Consider the following 14,372-nt stretch of genomic DNA (forward strand, 5'->3'; position numbering starts at 1 on the left):
TTTTTTTTTTTTTTTTTTTTTTTTTTTTTTTTTTTTTTTTTTTTTTTTTTTTTTTTTTTTTTTTGGTAGTTATTTTGCCTCCACCAGCTGGTGCCTGTTCAATAAATTTGGTAATTGAGGTTGCCTTCCTAGAACCTTCAAAAACTTCCCATACCAGCTTTTGTGCGGGCACTCACTCAAGAAAAAAGGCCGACTTTTACAACAAAAAGAAAATTCAATTAATGCTGCTCTTTGAAAGAAAAAACTGAACAATTCAGGGATCTTTAAGGGTTAAGGCAAATGCATTGAGCATTGGTAGGAACAAATTTTTGATTCAGCTTTTTTTATGTACTGATCCATAAGTACACTCGGAGTATCCGTTTGCGGTTTCCTTCAACTTCAGGCTAGCATGATTCCTTATCTTGTCTATCTCTATCTCTACCTCGTTTTCTGTGTGGGAAGTTCTCTCGTCAAAAGAAAAAGAAAAAATAAAAAATAAAAAATAAAAATAAAAATGATTAAATATGTTCCCCAGCTTCGAAATATGGACAATCAAGAAAGAGAAATAACCAAAAGAAAATATACTTGGTGATTAAAGCCCAAACCAATGCATTAAAATAGACCAGACTTCAAACATCAAAAGCATGATGCACTCTTCGTTCCAAAATATCCTTACATTCCTTCCAAGTCAAATAATCCAAAAATGCTAGGACTAGTAGAGTCTAAAGAACCCTATTGCATCCAGTGAAAGATTTAAAAACAATAGCCTCTTTCGAGTTCTCAGACCTTTGATTACAAAACAAATTTATATAATTGACACCATAAAGGGTCAAAACCTCCACCATCATTAACATCACTGGGTCGTATTTCTGTGCAACAACATTACAAACTCCCAACTCATGTTTTATTTTATCCTAAATTTAATCTACCTTTTAACTTCCTACATTTCTTAATTCACTTCCAGTAAAAAAGTACCAACCACCCGAATAGTCTCATAAATATCTCATGCAAAAGTGAAAAAAGAGAAAATATCTCAAGATCTTCTCCCATTATATAGACTTCTGTTTGATGAGAGATTCACCTACAAGGTCCGTTTGTTCAACATTTTCAGTCATACTCTAAGCAAATGACCAATTATTTTTCTTCAATCTATCATTCCAAAAACAAACGAGTTAGGAACATTATTGTCATTACCATCAAAGCCATCTCAACCATGAACAACAATAGTGTTTTGGATCCCAATCACTCCTGTCAACATGCCACAACACAGTGGGACTCCTCCATTGTAGTCACTAGAAAACACTTTCATGATGGTTGGTACAAAATCACGAGGGCCAACGATTTTTGCTTCCTGAATCCATTTCGTCCAGACAAAACCCTTCTCCGATTTGCTAGTGTTATTCTTGTGCAAGGGTCATATTAATCTCTCTCTATCGATCCAGTTTTATCAGATCTCCCCAAAGGAACCAAGCCCTCCTCCGATGTGAAAATGGAAAGCAAGCAAAAATCCTATGCACCAAGGCAAGCTGGTATGAAGTTGAATCCTAAACCATGGAATATTGATGTCAACCCAGGTTTGGTCCTACGGAGGTTGTATCAAATAAAATCCCTACCACTGGACCATTAGGACCCTGATACGTTGAAAGCCATTTGAAAGGCTTGTGGAGGTTACTTTAATTCAGCAAGAAAGACTTTGTCCAAATTGGACCCCATGGAAGTGCAGGCATCGAGGTGAAAGAGCAACAACTTTTGATTTTGTCCCGATAGAAATAGAAATACCTTTGTCTTCAAAGGCTCCTTTAACTGTATAACTTGATCTATTCTTCATAGTTGATTACCACGTTGGTTATATGGTCAGAATCCATGGCAAGGAGCCATTGTGCAGGTCTCCCAATGATAAAATGATACCCTCAGATGTACAATGAGACCCACCCTTTCCCCTTATACCTAACCCGACTTTACATAATCCTCTTATGACAAACTAGCTGCTTCCATCAATCAACAAGACACCTTCCTCATTCCTAACACAAAATTTTCCACTTCCCCTCCCCACCTTGACTCTGAAAATGACTATGCATCCAGCCCTCTCCCTCTTTCCACTGCCCCACCCTCCCTCATGGTGACAAAATCCAAAACCAACCTTCACCCAAGCAGATTGATCTAGTACGACACACAGGCTGACACCTCTTCTGTAATGACCCAAAATTTTCTACTTAGTCTAAGGTTGCTACCATACATTTGACCTGACATTTCATGCTATAGAATTTTCTACTTAATCTAAGGCCGCTTCCTCCTTGGGGTGCGCCAACGTTAGGTGTCCAAAAGAAAAATGACCCGATGCAATGGAGCATCGATTTTAGAGAACGAAATATGAGGACCTTAGTCTAGATAAGATTTCAAGACAAATTAATAGAGTCCAGTGACATATAGGCTACCACTTCCACCCAATGTACGACGGACCTCATTTACTAATGGACTATGAACCCGTCAAATTAACGAGGACTTACATTACAAAGAGAAGCCTATGAAAATCTTAATCTGAGTTGGAAGTCTTACTCAAGAAAGATATTGCCTTCGTCAAGTACGGAGGCGAGACCACCACACGCAAGAAGCCATATTAGAACACCAAGATAAGAGAAAATCACCCCAATTAGTACACAAGTTTAATACTTTCGAGGACGAAAGTTCCTCTTAGAGGTATATAATGTAGGGATTAAAAATAATAATAAATAAATAAATAAATGAGTGGTGGCAGTTACATGTTGGACTTTTGCATATGCCAGTATTCAATCCCAACTAATTTTTCGCCCAATTCATCGGATCCAACTCCATTTCATCTCCCATACTTGCTAATTTTGCGGTCAACCTCCTTCCTCTTTTTCCGCTTCCAATAAAAATAGATAAAATATATATATATATAAATAATGGACCTTTCACCTCAAACTCTCCACTCCTACCCTCAAAACCCCCTCTTCCACTCTAAATCTACGGTCCCAATTCCAATCCCATTTCCATTTTTTACGATTCTTCTTGTATGCCCCCGTCATTGTCCCATCAATTGATCTCTGATTTCTGATTCTTGCGTTGATTTTGATTTCAGAATGAACCGATTTGAGATCAATTTTGGGAACCCAATTTTTGGCCTATCTGCACCATTCCGACCCTCCCGAACTTGTTTTTGACCTCAATTAAGAAATCTGGCGATAACGTAGGGAGAGGTTCCTACACCCTTATAAAGAATGCTTCGTTTCTTAATTAAGGAACGGTGCAGAAAAGGTCCAGGAGAGTCGGAATGGTGCAGAAAAGGTCCGGGAGAGTCGGAACGGTGCAGATAGGCCAAAAATTGGGTTCCCAAAATTGATCTCAAATCGGTTCATTCTGAAATCAAAATCAACGCAAGAATCAGAAATCAGAGATCAATTGATGGGGCCAATGACGGGGCATACAAAAAGAATTGTAAAAAGTGAAAATGGGATTGGAATTGGGACCGTAGATTTATAGTGGAAGAAGAGAGTTTTGAGGGTAAGAGTGGAGAGTCTGAGGCGGAAAGGTCTATTTTTATCTGAAGCGGAAAAAGAGGAAGGAGGTTGACCGCAAAATTAGCAGTATGGAAGATGAAATGGAGTTGGATCCGATGAGTTGGATGAAAAATTAGTTGGGATTGAATACCCAATCTTGGCATATGCAAAAGTGACCTAGGAGCCCCTTTTTCCCTCAACAGTCATGCGTATCATTGCCCCCATGGCTTTAGAAGAACCATGTGTAATATGCCTATCCCTTCTACAAACAAGAGGACAAACGCATCCAAGAAACAAAATAAATAAGTCAGAGAGTCATAAAGTCCCATATCCTTAGAACTCAAGGATGCAATCAATTATGAAAAATCTTCGAGAAAATCATTCCATCCTATCCTTCAGATTTTATGGTTTATAACATCTTGAGGCAATGGATTGTTTCATTGAGCCATACGGCCACCCTAAGAGGGCTTGATCCACTATTATCCATTCATTGTGCTCTGCATTCGAAATAGTTCTGGTTGAGGACTTGTCTTTGTTGGTAACAGCTATGAGCTCTGCCGATGGGGCTTTGGTTCCCAATATGAAACTGTCCAACCTTTGTCCTCTTAGAACAGGTAGAATCATTGACTTTCAAAGTGCGCAGTGTTTACATTTAACTGTATGTAGAGTCCTGAGTTTAGCCCATCACATGATGAAGTCTTAACAATGTTGCTTCCTAAGAGTGAAAGCCTTTATTGAACGTGATGTGGTAGACGTTGTGGGAGTTGAGACCGTTGTTTCCTTTCCTAAAGCCCTGGTTGAAGGAGGCTAAAGGAGATGAGGTGTTGGCTTGGGTAGCTCGAATACCAAGTTTAAAGAGATGCCTTCTGGGAATTTGTGTTGTCTCACTAAGAATATCTCAAGGAGTACACATACAAGTTTTTGAAACCCTAGTAGTAATGTATAATGGGTTTGACTATATAAATACACAAGCCCATTAAATACTTGAAACAAATATAATAAGTAAATCTGAGTGTTGCTGGGCCATGAATTATGGGTTGATAATAATCCATGTGTTCAACATGGATGGAACAAAATCAAAATGTCTATTTGGAGAAGGAGCTCTTTCAGCATGTTTTACAATCTTGTTATATTATATGGTATTTCTTGGCGTAAACTGTCTACCCCTTCACTTCCTATATATATGCTTCTCTTTTAGCTAATTGGGAAAGCCCTTTGAAATCCCGTAGATTTTCATCCTTTTTTTGTAAATTTCATTCATCAATGAAATTGTTACAGAAAGAAAACAATATATTTTATAATAAGACACCTAGTTGAAAGTATGTCTATCTTTAATAAAGATTCTGTAAGGAAAGAATCTGCAGTAAATCGATAACATTCAGCAAAAGAATTACCATACTGATGGGATTATGCTCACCTCTGGGCTCAAGAAATTATGCAATACAATGATTCGTGGTGACCAGCTTACTACTTCGGGTTTAACCTAAACCACAAAATAAAATGGAAACTTTCATTAAGGGCAGGAAACTTCAAATGATAATATGGTAAACATGCCTACAAATTATTCCCTGAAGAAACACATACTTAGAATAAAAAAAAATCACTTAAATGTTAGAAAACATGTCCCATCAATGTAAAAGAGCAGGCCTGTTAGTAGAAATGACATGATACTAGTACTCCAAAATTTCTTCATTACTAGCATATCATCCATCGACTATCATTTTCGCTTTCAAATAATATTTCTAAGATTTTTGTACATTGATATCTACATTTCATGAGATATGAAACAATGTTTCAATTATTTACATTCGTATTTGAATGAATTGACCGCTTTTTTCCACATATAATATGTGAGAATGTTTCTCCTCTTATGCTTCTAGATTGAATTATCCTTCCAGGGCTTGGTAATTACTCTCGTCTTGGTTCAAGCTAATTACAGAGAGTCTTAGTAATCTCTTTCCCCTTCTAGAATTGAGGGTATCCTTTTCCTCTTTTTCTTTTCTTTTTTGTGTGTGCGGGACAGTGTTGAATTATAGTATTCTTTAGCCTTCTTACTCATTTCTACTTGAACACAATCATATTACATGCTTTCCCCCAACGTACTTGGTTCTTAACTTTTATTTTGTTTACAAAGGATAAAGAAACATTTTGCATATTCAGTATCCAATCGTCTTTGAATAACAAGGCATCTAAATATCCCAAAACCAAAAAAATAAGGCTAGAAAATCATAAATAAAAAAATAGTGATAAGCATACATAGCCAAGACGAAGAATTTCTGCTTCTTTGTCATTAATCCAATTAGGAAGACCTGAAAATTAGCAAAAAGAGAATGAACAAGACAAAATCAGAAATAAATAAAATCAGTTGCAAGAACATGGTGACTATTAGACATTTTCATATATTTTGTTAAATCTTTTTCTTTTTTTTTTTAAGATTTATTTTTTAGAAAACTCTATTTGAAGTTACTTCGATTAGAACCTTGATACCAACATTTAATATTTTCAAAAACAAAAACAAACAGACTGATTATTCAACAGCCCAACAAGAATTGATGTATTTATTTTTACTGGAGAGAAACAATTGTTACAAATTAGAAAATAAAATTTAGAAAGAAAGAAGATAAAGAAAAAATAATAATAATAAATAATGTTCTTGGTCCCGTCTGGACAAAAAAAACAGGGCAATTACATACAAAAATTTATGCATCTTGGCTGAAACCATAATTTGCCATGTTCATCATATGAAATAAACTGACGTTAAAAACCACTTTTGAAGCAAAAACAGAGATGAACAACTTGCAGACATGCTAAATCATAGAAGATATATGGCACATAAATTTGACAAAAGAGAGATACATCCCCTTCAAACCAATTTTGATGTTACTTAATAAGGGTAAACTTTTGTGTTAAAGATGATCCTATTGTAATCTTTTCAACCTCGAGGTAATTGATGTTGGCTATCATACTGAGTTTTATGTAACCTTCCAGCAGGTAGAAACTCGTTGCCTGCAAAGACATGGATCGTACAAAAGTCAATCATTTTAGTTATACCAAAACAAACCATGCCTCATAACATATAGGATGCAGCCAGCAAGTGCCGTGAAGTCAGAAAAGATGGATGATATTCTTTTGCATAAATACATCAAGAGCTCTTGGCTAAATGAAAATGTCCACATCGTTCAGTCATTCTTCCAAATAAAACCTGGAAGCCGTAAGTTTTATGGCATGCAAACAAAATTTCAAATCCTAGTGAGATCCATACATCTACTTCAGCGAATTTAAAATGATCCATGTAAGAAACAAGATTTCTCTTCAACGAATTTCACGTTGAACCATTATGAGTGCAGCCGCTTAAATAAACTATCTTCGATGTGCTCCAAAGTCCAAGTATTGGGTCCATTCCAGATACTTACCATTAACAATTTTTTAGTCAAGTTGAACAAATGAAATGTTACGACGACATTAGCAAGCAAGTATTTACAGAAATTTTTCTCTTTTTCACGAAACTCGGCCTTATTATGCTTACGGTGCATGATACAGAATTGAGCTTCTTAGGGCTTTCAATTGGAAATACGTTCATAATGTACTATTCTTTTCTATTAGTTTGAACCAACTAAGTTAACTCATACTGCACATTGACTGTAACACTAACAGGCAAGTATTTACTGTACATTTCCACTTTTTCACAGAATTCGGCCTTATTATGCCTATGGTGCATGCTATAGAATTGAGTTTCTAAGGGCTTTCAATTGGAAATATGTTCATAATGTACTTTCATTTTCTATTAGTTTGTACCAAAATAAGCTAACTCATACTACACGTTGACTATAACACCAGCAGGCAAGTACTTATAGGACCTTTCCTCGTTTTCACAGAACTCAGCCTTATTATGCCTATATGGAGCATGCTATAGAATCGAGCTTCTTAGGGCTTTCAATTTGAAATATGTTCATAATGTACTTTCTTTCTCTAATAATTTGAGCCAAAATAAGTTGACTCATACTGCACATTGATTGTAACACTAAAAGGCAAGTATTTACAATACCTTTCCTCTTTTTCATGGAACCCGGCCTTATTATGCCTATGGTACATGCTACAGAATTGAGTTTCTTAGGGCTTTCAATTGGACATATGTTCATAATGTTCTTTCTTTTTCTATTAGTTTGAACCAAAATAAGTTAACTCATACTGCATATTGACTGTAATCTTGTGTTATTTCCTCAACATTTTATAGATCTTTTTATTAATAAACATATATTTATATATATATACGCTTCTCCATAAACATGAATGAAAATAAAATTCATGATTTGAAATGATCCAAACCCAACCCCAAACCTCTTTCCAAATATAAGATACTTTCATTAATAAATTTCAAGTTTTTATATCCTAGATGACAAATAAACCAAGAAGAGTACCAGTGGAGTCCTCTAGCCTCCTTATAAATGCTAGTTGAAACAAAGCACCTGCAATTACCATTCAAGAAAGCAACTTACAGTCAGAACTTTGCATAGTTCTCTAGAAGTACAGAATCACAGTCAAGTCACCAAATTTTATCAAACACGAACAAAGAATCCAGCCAAATGGTACAAGGATTCATCTTAAAACGGATCAATCATTGCATACAAAAGAGCTGCAACGTTTAATTAAAAATAAAGGGAGGAAAGTGTTCTTCTATCCATTTCTCAAAGCCATGGAACAGCAGAATTGCAGAAAATGAAAACAAAAGGACATTTACAAGGCGTCGACCACAGGTGTAGCTACCAATCTTCGATAGAGCGCGCAAATATACAATTAGGAAGCGAGAAATTTGAAATATATATATATATATATATATATACACGAAGTAATTCGCAAATGTTCGCGGCAATCCCTCGCTCCTATAAGGAAGCCAGCTCTCACAAGAGCTCCTCCTACAACAGGATTACAACAGAACTCGGATTTAACATACATTGACAGATACCTCAACAAATCGCCAAGCCTCTTATCATTCCAGTTCATCCAAACGCAGCAACGCAAAAAAAAAAAATGGAGTCCAATTACACATCATTAATCTCCATTTTGACATCTAATGAGTAAATAGAAAGCCGCACAAAACGCCAATGCATAAAATCAACAGAAAACAACAGAATGAAACAAAAATGCGTACCGATGATCATGCCGACGGTGACGAAGGTTAGGAGACCGAAGGCAATCCTCATCGGAGCGGAGGCCATGGCTACCTAAACGAAATTTTGACTCCTTGGAACGATAAGTACCAAAAAAATCAGGAAAAAACGGAGAAACCGTTAGCCTAGGAAATAGGTAAGGTATAAATCAGCTCAGGGACCCAATGATAAACCGTTTTGATCCTCTCTCTCTCTCTCTGATGTGATGACCCACTGCAGATGGATTCTCTTGTGCTTCTTTCCTCTTCTTTCCCGTTTCCTTGGATCTCTTCCGCAACAGTCCAGAGAAAACTGGCTGTGATTCGAGATCCCGCTGATTTCCTCCTCCTAAATTTGCGTCGTCTGGGAAGCAACAATATGAAATACGAGGAAGATTTCCTTTTTGCTACATTTATTGTGCTAATGTTGAGTGTTTCTTCAATGTCAAAACGTTGATCAACATTTTGGGTTCTTTGAGTGATAGTTAAGTTGTGAAATTGAAGGTTAATACATTTGTGGAGTTAAAAAGTCAACTAACCTTAATAAGCTTGTGTTTGGGATGGTGAGTTCTAAAATTTTATTATTTCATTCAATTCAACATAAATTTGCATCAATTACTTTACTCAATTCACGAACTCATATCATTGTAGCAATTTTTAAATATTTTTTTAGCCCGCATCGTGTGTGTGTATATATATAAGGTAGCTACCCAAGTGTTCCCGTGCATCGAACATTTCATTGCCCAACTCATCCTTCCGTTGGTCGAAGAGTGTGTTTCGATCCATCTCTCTAGTGACAAGGCAGCACGTTACTCAAGCTGAGTACAGGGTTTTTATTTGGACAATGATCAATCTTCATTTTAGCATATCAAACGTCTACTCTATCACATTACTTGCTAATTAACATTTCGTATTGAAAAAGTTCTATTCAATTCATTAGTGTATTCCCTGCTCTGTCGTTCATATAGTTAATACCGTTGTTGTTCTTTATTTGGCATCGAGAATCCCTCAAAATTAGGGTACCCAGTATCACAAACATAATAGCAATTACGTGCCTTTTATAATATAACAGTAACAATTCTTAAATTTTGTACGCCTTATGAAAGGCCCAACTCGTTAGGTCGTGATATCAAATTCCCGAGCACTCTCGAATCTGCTATTAAGGGGAATCAAATTTGCTACGAAAGGGAACCATTGTATGCATTAGAAATCACCGGTAAGTAAAATGGTTAGGATTATTAAAAAATGATTTATTTATTTTTTACTAACTTAGTTAATTAACTATACATTATATACTAATAATGTAATTAATCAGTAATTTTTGTAAATAATTAATCATAAGAAATGAATGAAATAAATATTTTAATAAATTATTAAATTAAATAATTAAACCATGGCCATTTCCATCGAACAAACCGGGCCGGGTTCGGGCGCCAGATGGACCATTCTAACAGCAGAACCTGGTCCTAGGGTTTTAGGGCGTTTGCATTCTCTCCGGGGTTTAGAGAGAGAACGAACTACTCTCTCTCTCTCTGACCGCTACACGATTCTCACAAATCCACGTTCCGACACTTAATCCCTTCAACAAATCTCCATTTGCAGTGCCTTTTCCGATCGTTCCATCGCCATTCCTTCACTAGCTTGTTGCTTGGTTCTTTCCCATTTCCTGTAGGTGATCATATACAATGGCGGGCCTTGCTCCTCCGACCACTGCAACTGCTGCGGCTGCGGCTACGGCCTTACCCGTTCCCCCCAAGAAGACAGAGGATGAGAAAGTTGATTACTTGGATCTCCCTTGTCCTATCCCCTACGAGGAGATTCACCGTGAAGCTTTCAGTAAATTCTCTTTTTCTTATCCCCCTTTGGCTATACTTTGACGATAAGTTGATTGCTTTAGTTACTTCATCGGGGATATCTGAGATCACTTTACTTTCTTTTTGAAAAATGTAGATTTCTTGAGGTGTGTAATGCTTGTAACGATGGTGGGATTTAGAACTCATATCATTCATCTATATGGGCTTCGTAGTTTTTTAGTGGAAACAAGGAAATTGGAAACAGGAGTTTTGGTTTTTAAACTGTTGTATTGTGGAGCTGAGTTATTTTATATATTTGATTTGCCTTGGCAGTGTCATTAAAGCCGGAACTATTTGAAGGGATGCGATTTGATTTCACCAAAGGACTCAATCAAAAGTTTTCCCTCAGCCACAGGTAGTTCTTTGGTGATGAGTTTCTTCTGGCTTTTTTCCTTTTGTCTTTTCTTCTGGGTCATATAGTGAATTGACTTAGCTTATCACTATGCGTTATCGACCATTGATGACTGTTCAGCGTGTCTATGGGACCAATTGAGATTCCTTCCCAATCTACGGAAACCATCAAAATCCCTACTGCCACTTACGAGTTTGGTGCCAACTATATAGACCCAAAGGTACCCGATTTACTGAATGTGCGTTGTTTCGTTCTCATATTGAACTACAACGTGATGGCATTGGCAACTGATATGTAGTTGATGCTTTTTGGGAGGATACTCACTGATGGAAGGCTGAATGCGAGAGTGAAGTGCGATTTATCTGACAATCTCACTTTAAAAGGCAATGCACAGGTGATATGGTTTCTTCTATCATGTAGTTATCGTGTGCTGTCATACTTCAATTTCCTTCAATTTCATTTGCTGATATCATATATATTTTTTTTTCAGCTGACAAATGAGCCACATATGTCGCATGGCATGGTCAACTTCGATTATAAGGTTATCAAGTCTGGGAAGATTTACGATCTTGCACAATTTTATTACATCATGTTGTGATATTTTGATATGAATATGATTTATATGCTATAGTTACTACTCTTGAGTTATGCCCATCAAAGTGTCTCATTTTTCCTTAGCAAGTATGTTTATGGCTGAACACTGAGCTAAGAACAATATATTTGAAAATAACCTATTGCCCTGTCTTAGTTGGGTTTCTTCCGTTTGCAGGCCTTCTTTTCTTCCAAAAATTCTACAAATATATTTACACCCGAATATTTTGATAATGTCAGCTATTATTTTATGATGTTTAATTCCGTTGTTAAGGTCTCCATCGAGACTTGGATATATGCTCTTAAACCTTAACCAAAGCCAATTTAGTTCAGGCTCTGTTGCCAAAGAACGTTTAACATGAAATAGAATCTATCAGTTGTGAGAGCCAGGTTCCTCAACTCTCAATGGCTGTACTGAATCTTTTGGAATTGAACTAGTGGTCTCTGGTTCATGGAGACTGTCTACCTTAATATTAAATCCCCTACGTTTTCTAGTTCCCAAGTGCGGGAGAACTACAAAGGAGTTCTAACATCAAAATTGGTTTTTTTGGGGGTGGGGGTGTGGGTGGGGACTATGGTTTTATGGTTTTGAAAATGTTAAGATTTCTCTTACGTTCAAGTTAGATATTTATATTGTAATCATTTGACTTCCATTATGAGTGAATGTTCTCATAATAATTTTTTCCTTTTACAGATAAATAGTTTTTTTTTTAATAAAAAATATTAACACATTTGTTTTTGTTATATATTTGAATCAGGGCAGAGACTTCAGATCCCAGTTTCAATTAGGCAATGGTGCCTTATTTGGAGCAAGTTACATTCAGGTACAATACAGAATGGTTTATATTATTATGTTATCCTGTCCTTTAATGGTTGCTCAAATATTCTTGATTGCGTTGACAAGTTTTGGAGTTTGGTTCGCATTGGGAGAATTTTTGAAACACTTGCATAATTTTTTTTTTTTAAATTGGAGATTTAACTCATTTTATAGTTTCTCTTTTGGAGTTTTGTTACTCAGTATGCATTTATTTTGACATCTAGATTACCTTTTCCTTGTCATACTTCTTTCCTCCCTTTTTGTCAGGGAATGTACTCGATAAGGAATCATATCCTTTTCCACCTGGTGCAAATCCTATTTTATACAATTACAATTTCACACTTGCTCACCATAATGCACATATAGGTGTTGGAGTCCTCTGTATTTATGATTTGATTTTGTTTTATTGACAATTCACCTCTTTTCTTAAGAGCCAACACATCCCACTACTGTTCTCCTTGCACTCTGCTGCTAAAATTCTTGATCCTCTTGTTTACTTTGTTTCTATTTCATCGCAACTATACATTTCTTTTCTATTCAAAAGAGAGAGCAGGTATCATTTTGCACAAAATGCCTGGTCGTTGTGGACTGCGTCCCCAACCCCCAGATTTTCATGTTCTACTGTCCTCGATAGGAATAGAGGTGGAGATAGAGTGATAGTCTAGACATTCTTGCATATAGGATGGCTTTGACAATTTGAACAACTATCAGTAGCTTTGTTCATATTTTGACTCTTCCCAACTGTGGGACACAAAGAGACTTTGCTGATCATAATTCTGTTTTGCAGAGTGTATCACCCCATCTATCATTGGGTGGTGAAGTATTTTGGGCTGGTCAGCATAGAAAATCTGGTATTGGTTATGCTGCTAGATACAACACAGATAAGATGGTATAGTAACTTTTATCATTCGTCGACTTTTTCTTCAATTTTCTATATTTCATTACCACGTACAATGCAAGCAAAGTTTTTAGCTTGGCTTCAAATAGCTAAATTGTTTAGAAGTTTAATGTATTTGTTGAGGTTTAATGAATTTCTTGTTTTAATTAGTTAACGTTAATTTAATAAAAGTTCTTAATGAATATAAATGTCAAATATATATTTATGTTAAGTTTTTTTATGATATACACTCCATGTGCACTTGAATTCCTGAACTTGTCTGGAAAGAACTTCTTAATATGAGGCTGGCGTAACTAGTCCAACATTTTGATCCCACTTTATATGTCATAGGTCTGATTCATAAGATAACATTAGAATTACTTAGTTGATTATAATTTCATTAAAAAACATTATAATAACTTAGATAAAAATAAATGAATATTTACTTATAATCAACTAACTAAAATTTACTTATAAAAATCAACCCCCATCCAAAGGGATGGTGCCGGAGGTGAGAGTTCGGTCTGTTGGATATTTTCTCCTAGGTTTTGAGTGCAAAGCTCTGGTTGGAGAACTTAGAATTTGAAATGTCTTGTTATCTAAAGAGATTAGCAAGGGTAGGCAATGCACATGGTGCAAGGTGTGACGCCTCTTTCAATACCTCTATTACTTTGTTAAAAAAAAGGAAGAGCGCCAACCTGAGCATAGCTAAATTGATTGAGACCTGTATCCTTGGTCCAAAGGCTAGAGAGGATCTAATGTCCTCCCTCACATGTCATTGAACTATAAAAAAGTAAAAATAGAAGGAAAGAGTAAACATAAGGACTAGTATTTTTGAAATACAATGGAAGTGAAATTTCAATTGCTTAACAACAAACAACATTTGAATTAGAACGACACTAAAAAATAATTTTGTAAGAACTAAAAATATGCCTTAAGCTTTTACCCATCAAATGATAATTTAACTTACAATTAATAGTAAAAATTAGCAAATAAAGAATGGAATGTAACTGATCCTTTTTAATAAGAGTGCAAGATATCCAAAAACCATCCTCCACTATTCTCTCGTTAAATAGTATAGAAGATCTTGGATTACTTTGTGCCACTGTAATAGTATCCAGACATTTAATCTAGTTTTTTCTTCAAAAAATTTTGTATTTCTTGATTGTCGACTAGCTTTTTGGATTTTTTTTTTTTTTTTTTTTTTTTTTTTTTTTTTTTTTTTTTTTTTTTTTTTTT

At 35.7% G+C, this 14,372-nt stretch overlaps 2 protein-coding genes and 1 non-coding gene across 5 annotated transcripts in view; 1 reads left to right on the forward strand and 2 right to left on the reverse strand.

The window, feature by feature from the left end:
- LOC111457888 (prolyl 4-hydroxylase 1) overlaps positions 1-9,122 on the reverse strand; it is an 18,299-nt gene extending 9,177 nt beyond the window's left edge. The window contains exons 1-6 of one of the 3 annotated variants that reach the window (XM_023100322.1): positions 8,839-9,120; positions 8,647-8,738; positions 7,916-7,963; positions 6,435-6,503; positions 5,754-5,806; positions 4,915-4,980 (exon numbers count right to left, since the gene is read on the reverse strand). In XM_023100322.1, the coding sequence (XP_022956090.1) occupies positions 4,915-4,980; positions 5,754-5,806; positions 6,435-6,503; positions 7,916-7,963; positions 8,647-8,713 (303 nt within the window). In that variant the 5' untranslated portion in view covers positions 8,714-8,738; positions 8,839-9,120. Of the gene's footprint in view, positions 1-4,914; positions 4,981-5,753; positions 5,807-6,434; positions 6,504-7,915; positions 7,964-8,646 lie in introns of all 3 variants that reach the window. The other 2 variants (XM_023100323.1, XM_023100321.1) reach the window with 2 other exon arrangements.
- On the reverse strand, positions 1,346-1,446 carry LOC111458086. Its single transcript, XR_002713052.1, has one exon. It is a non-coding gene; the product is annotated as a U6 spliceosomal RNA (small nuclear RNA).
- Positions 9,123-10,100: 978 nt separating the features above from the next.
- Positions 10,101-14,372, forward strand: part of LOC111457560 (mitochondrial import receptor subunit TOM40-1-like) — a 7,442-nt gene continuing 3,170 nt past the window's right edge. Inside the window, exons 1-7 of the mRNA XM_023099837.1 lie at positions 10,101-10,479; positions 10,770-10,851; positions 10,969-11,068; positions 11,147-11,242; positions 11,339-11,389; positions 12,198-12,263; positions 13,044-13,145. Of these exons, the coding sequence (XP_022955605.1) occupies positions 10,329-10,479; positions 10,770-10,851; positions 10,969-11,068; positions 11,147-11,242; positions 11,339-11,389; positions 12,198-12,263; positions 13,044-13,145 (648 nt within the window). The 5' untranslated portion in view covers positions 10,101-10,328. The remainder of the gene's footprint in view (positions 10,480-10,769; positions 10,852-10,968; positions 11,069-11,146; positions 11,243-11,338; positions 11,390-12,197; positions 12,264-13,043; positions 13,146-14,372) is intronic.

Source organism: Cucurbita moschata, unplaced genomic scaffold, assembly GCF_002738365.1.
Source record: "Cucurbita moschata cultivar Rifu unplaced genomic scaffold, Cmos_1.0 Cmo_Scf00020, whole genome shotgun sequence".
NCBI lineage: Eukaryota > Viridiplantae > Streptophyta > Magnoliopsida > Cucurbitales > Cucurbitaceae > Cucurbita > Cucurbita moschata.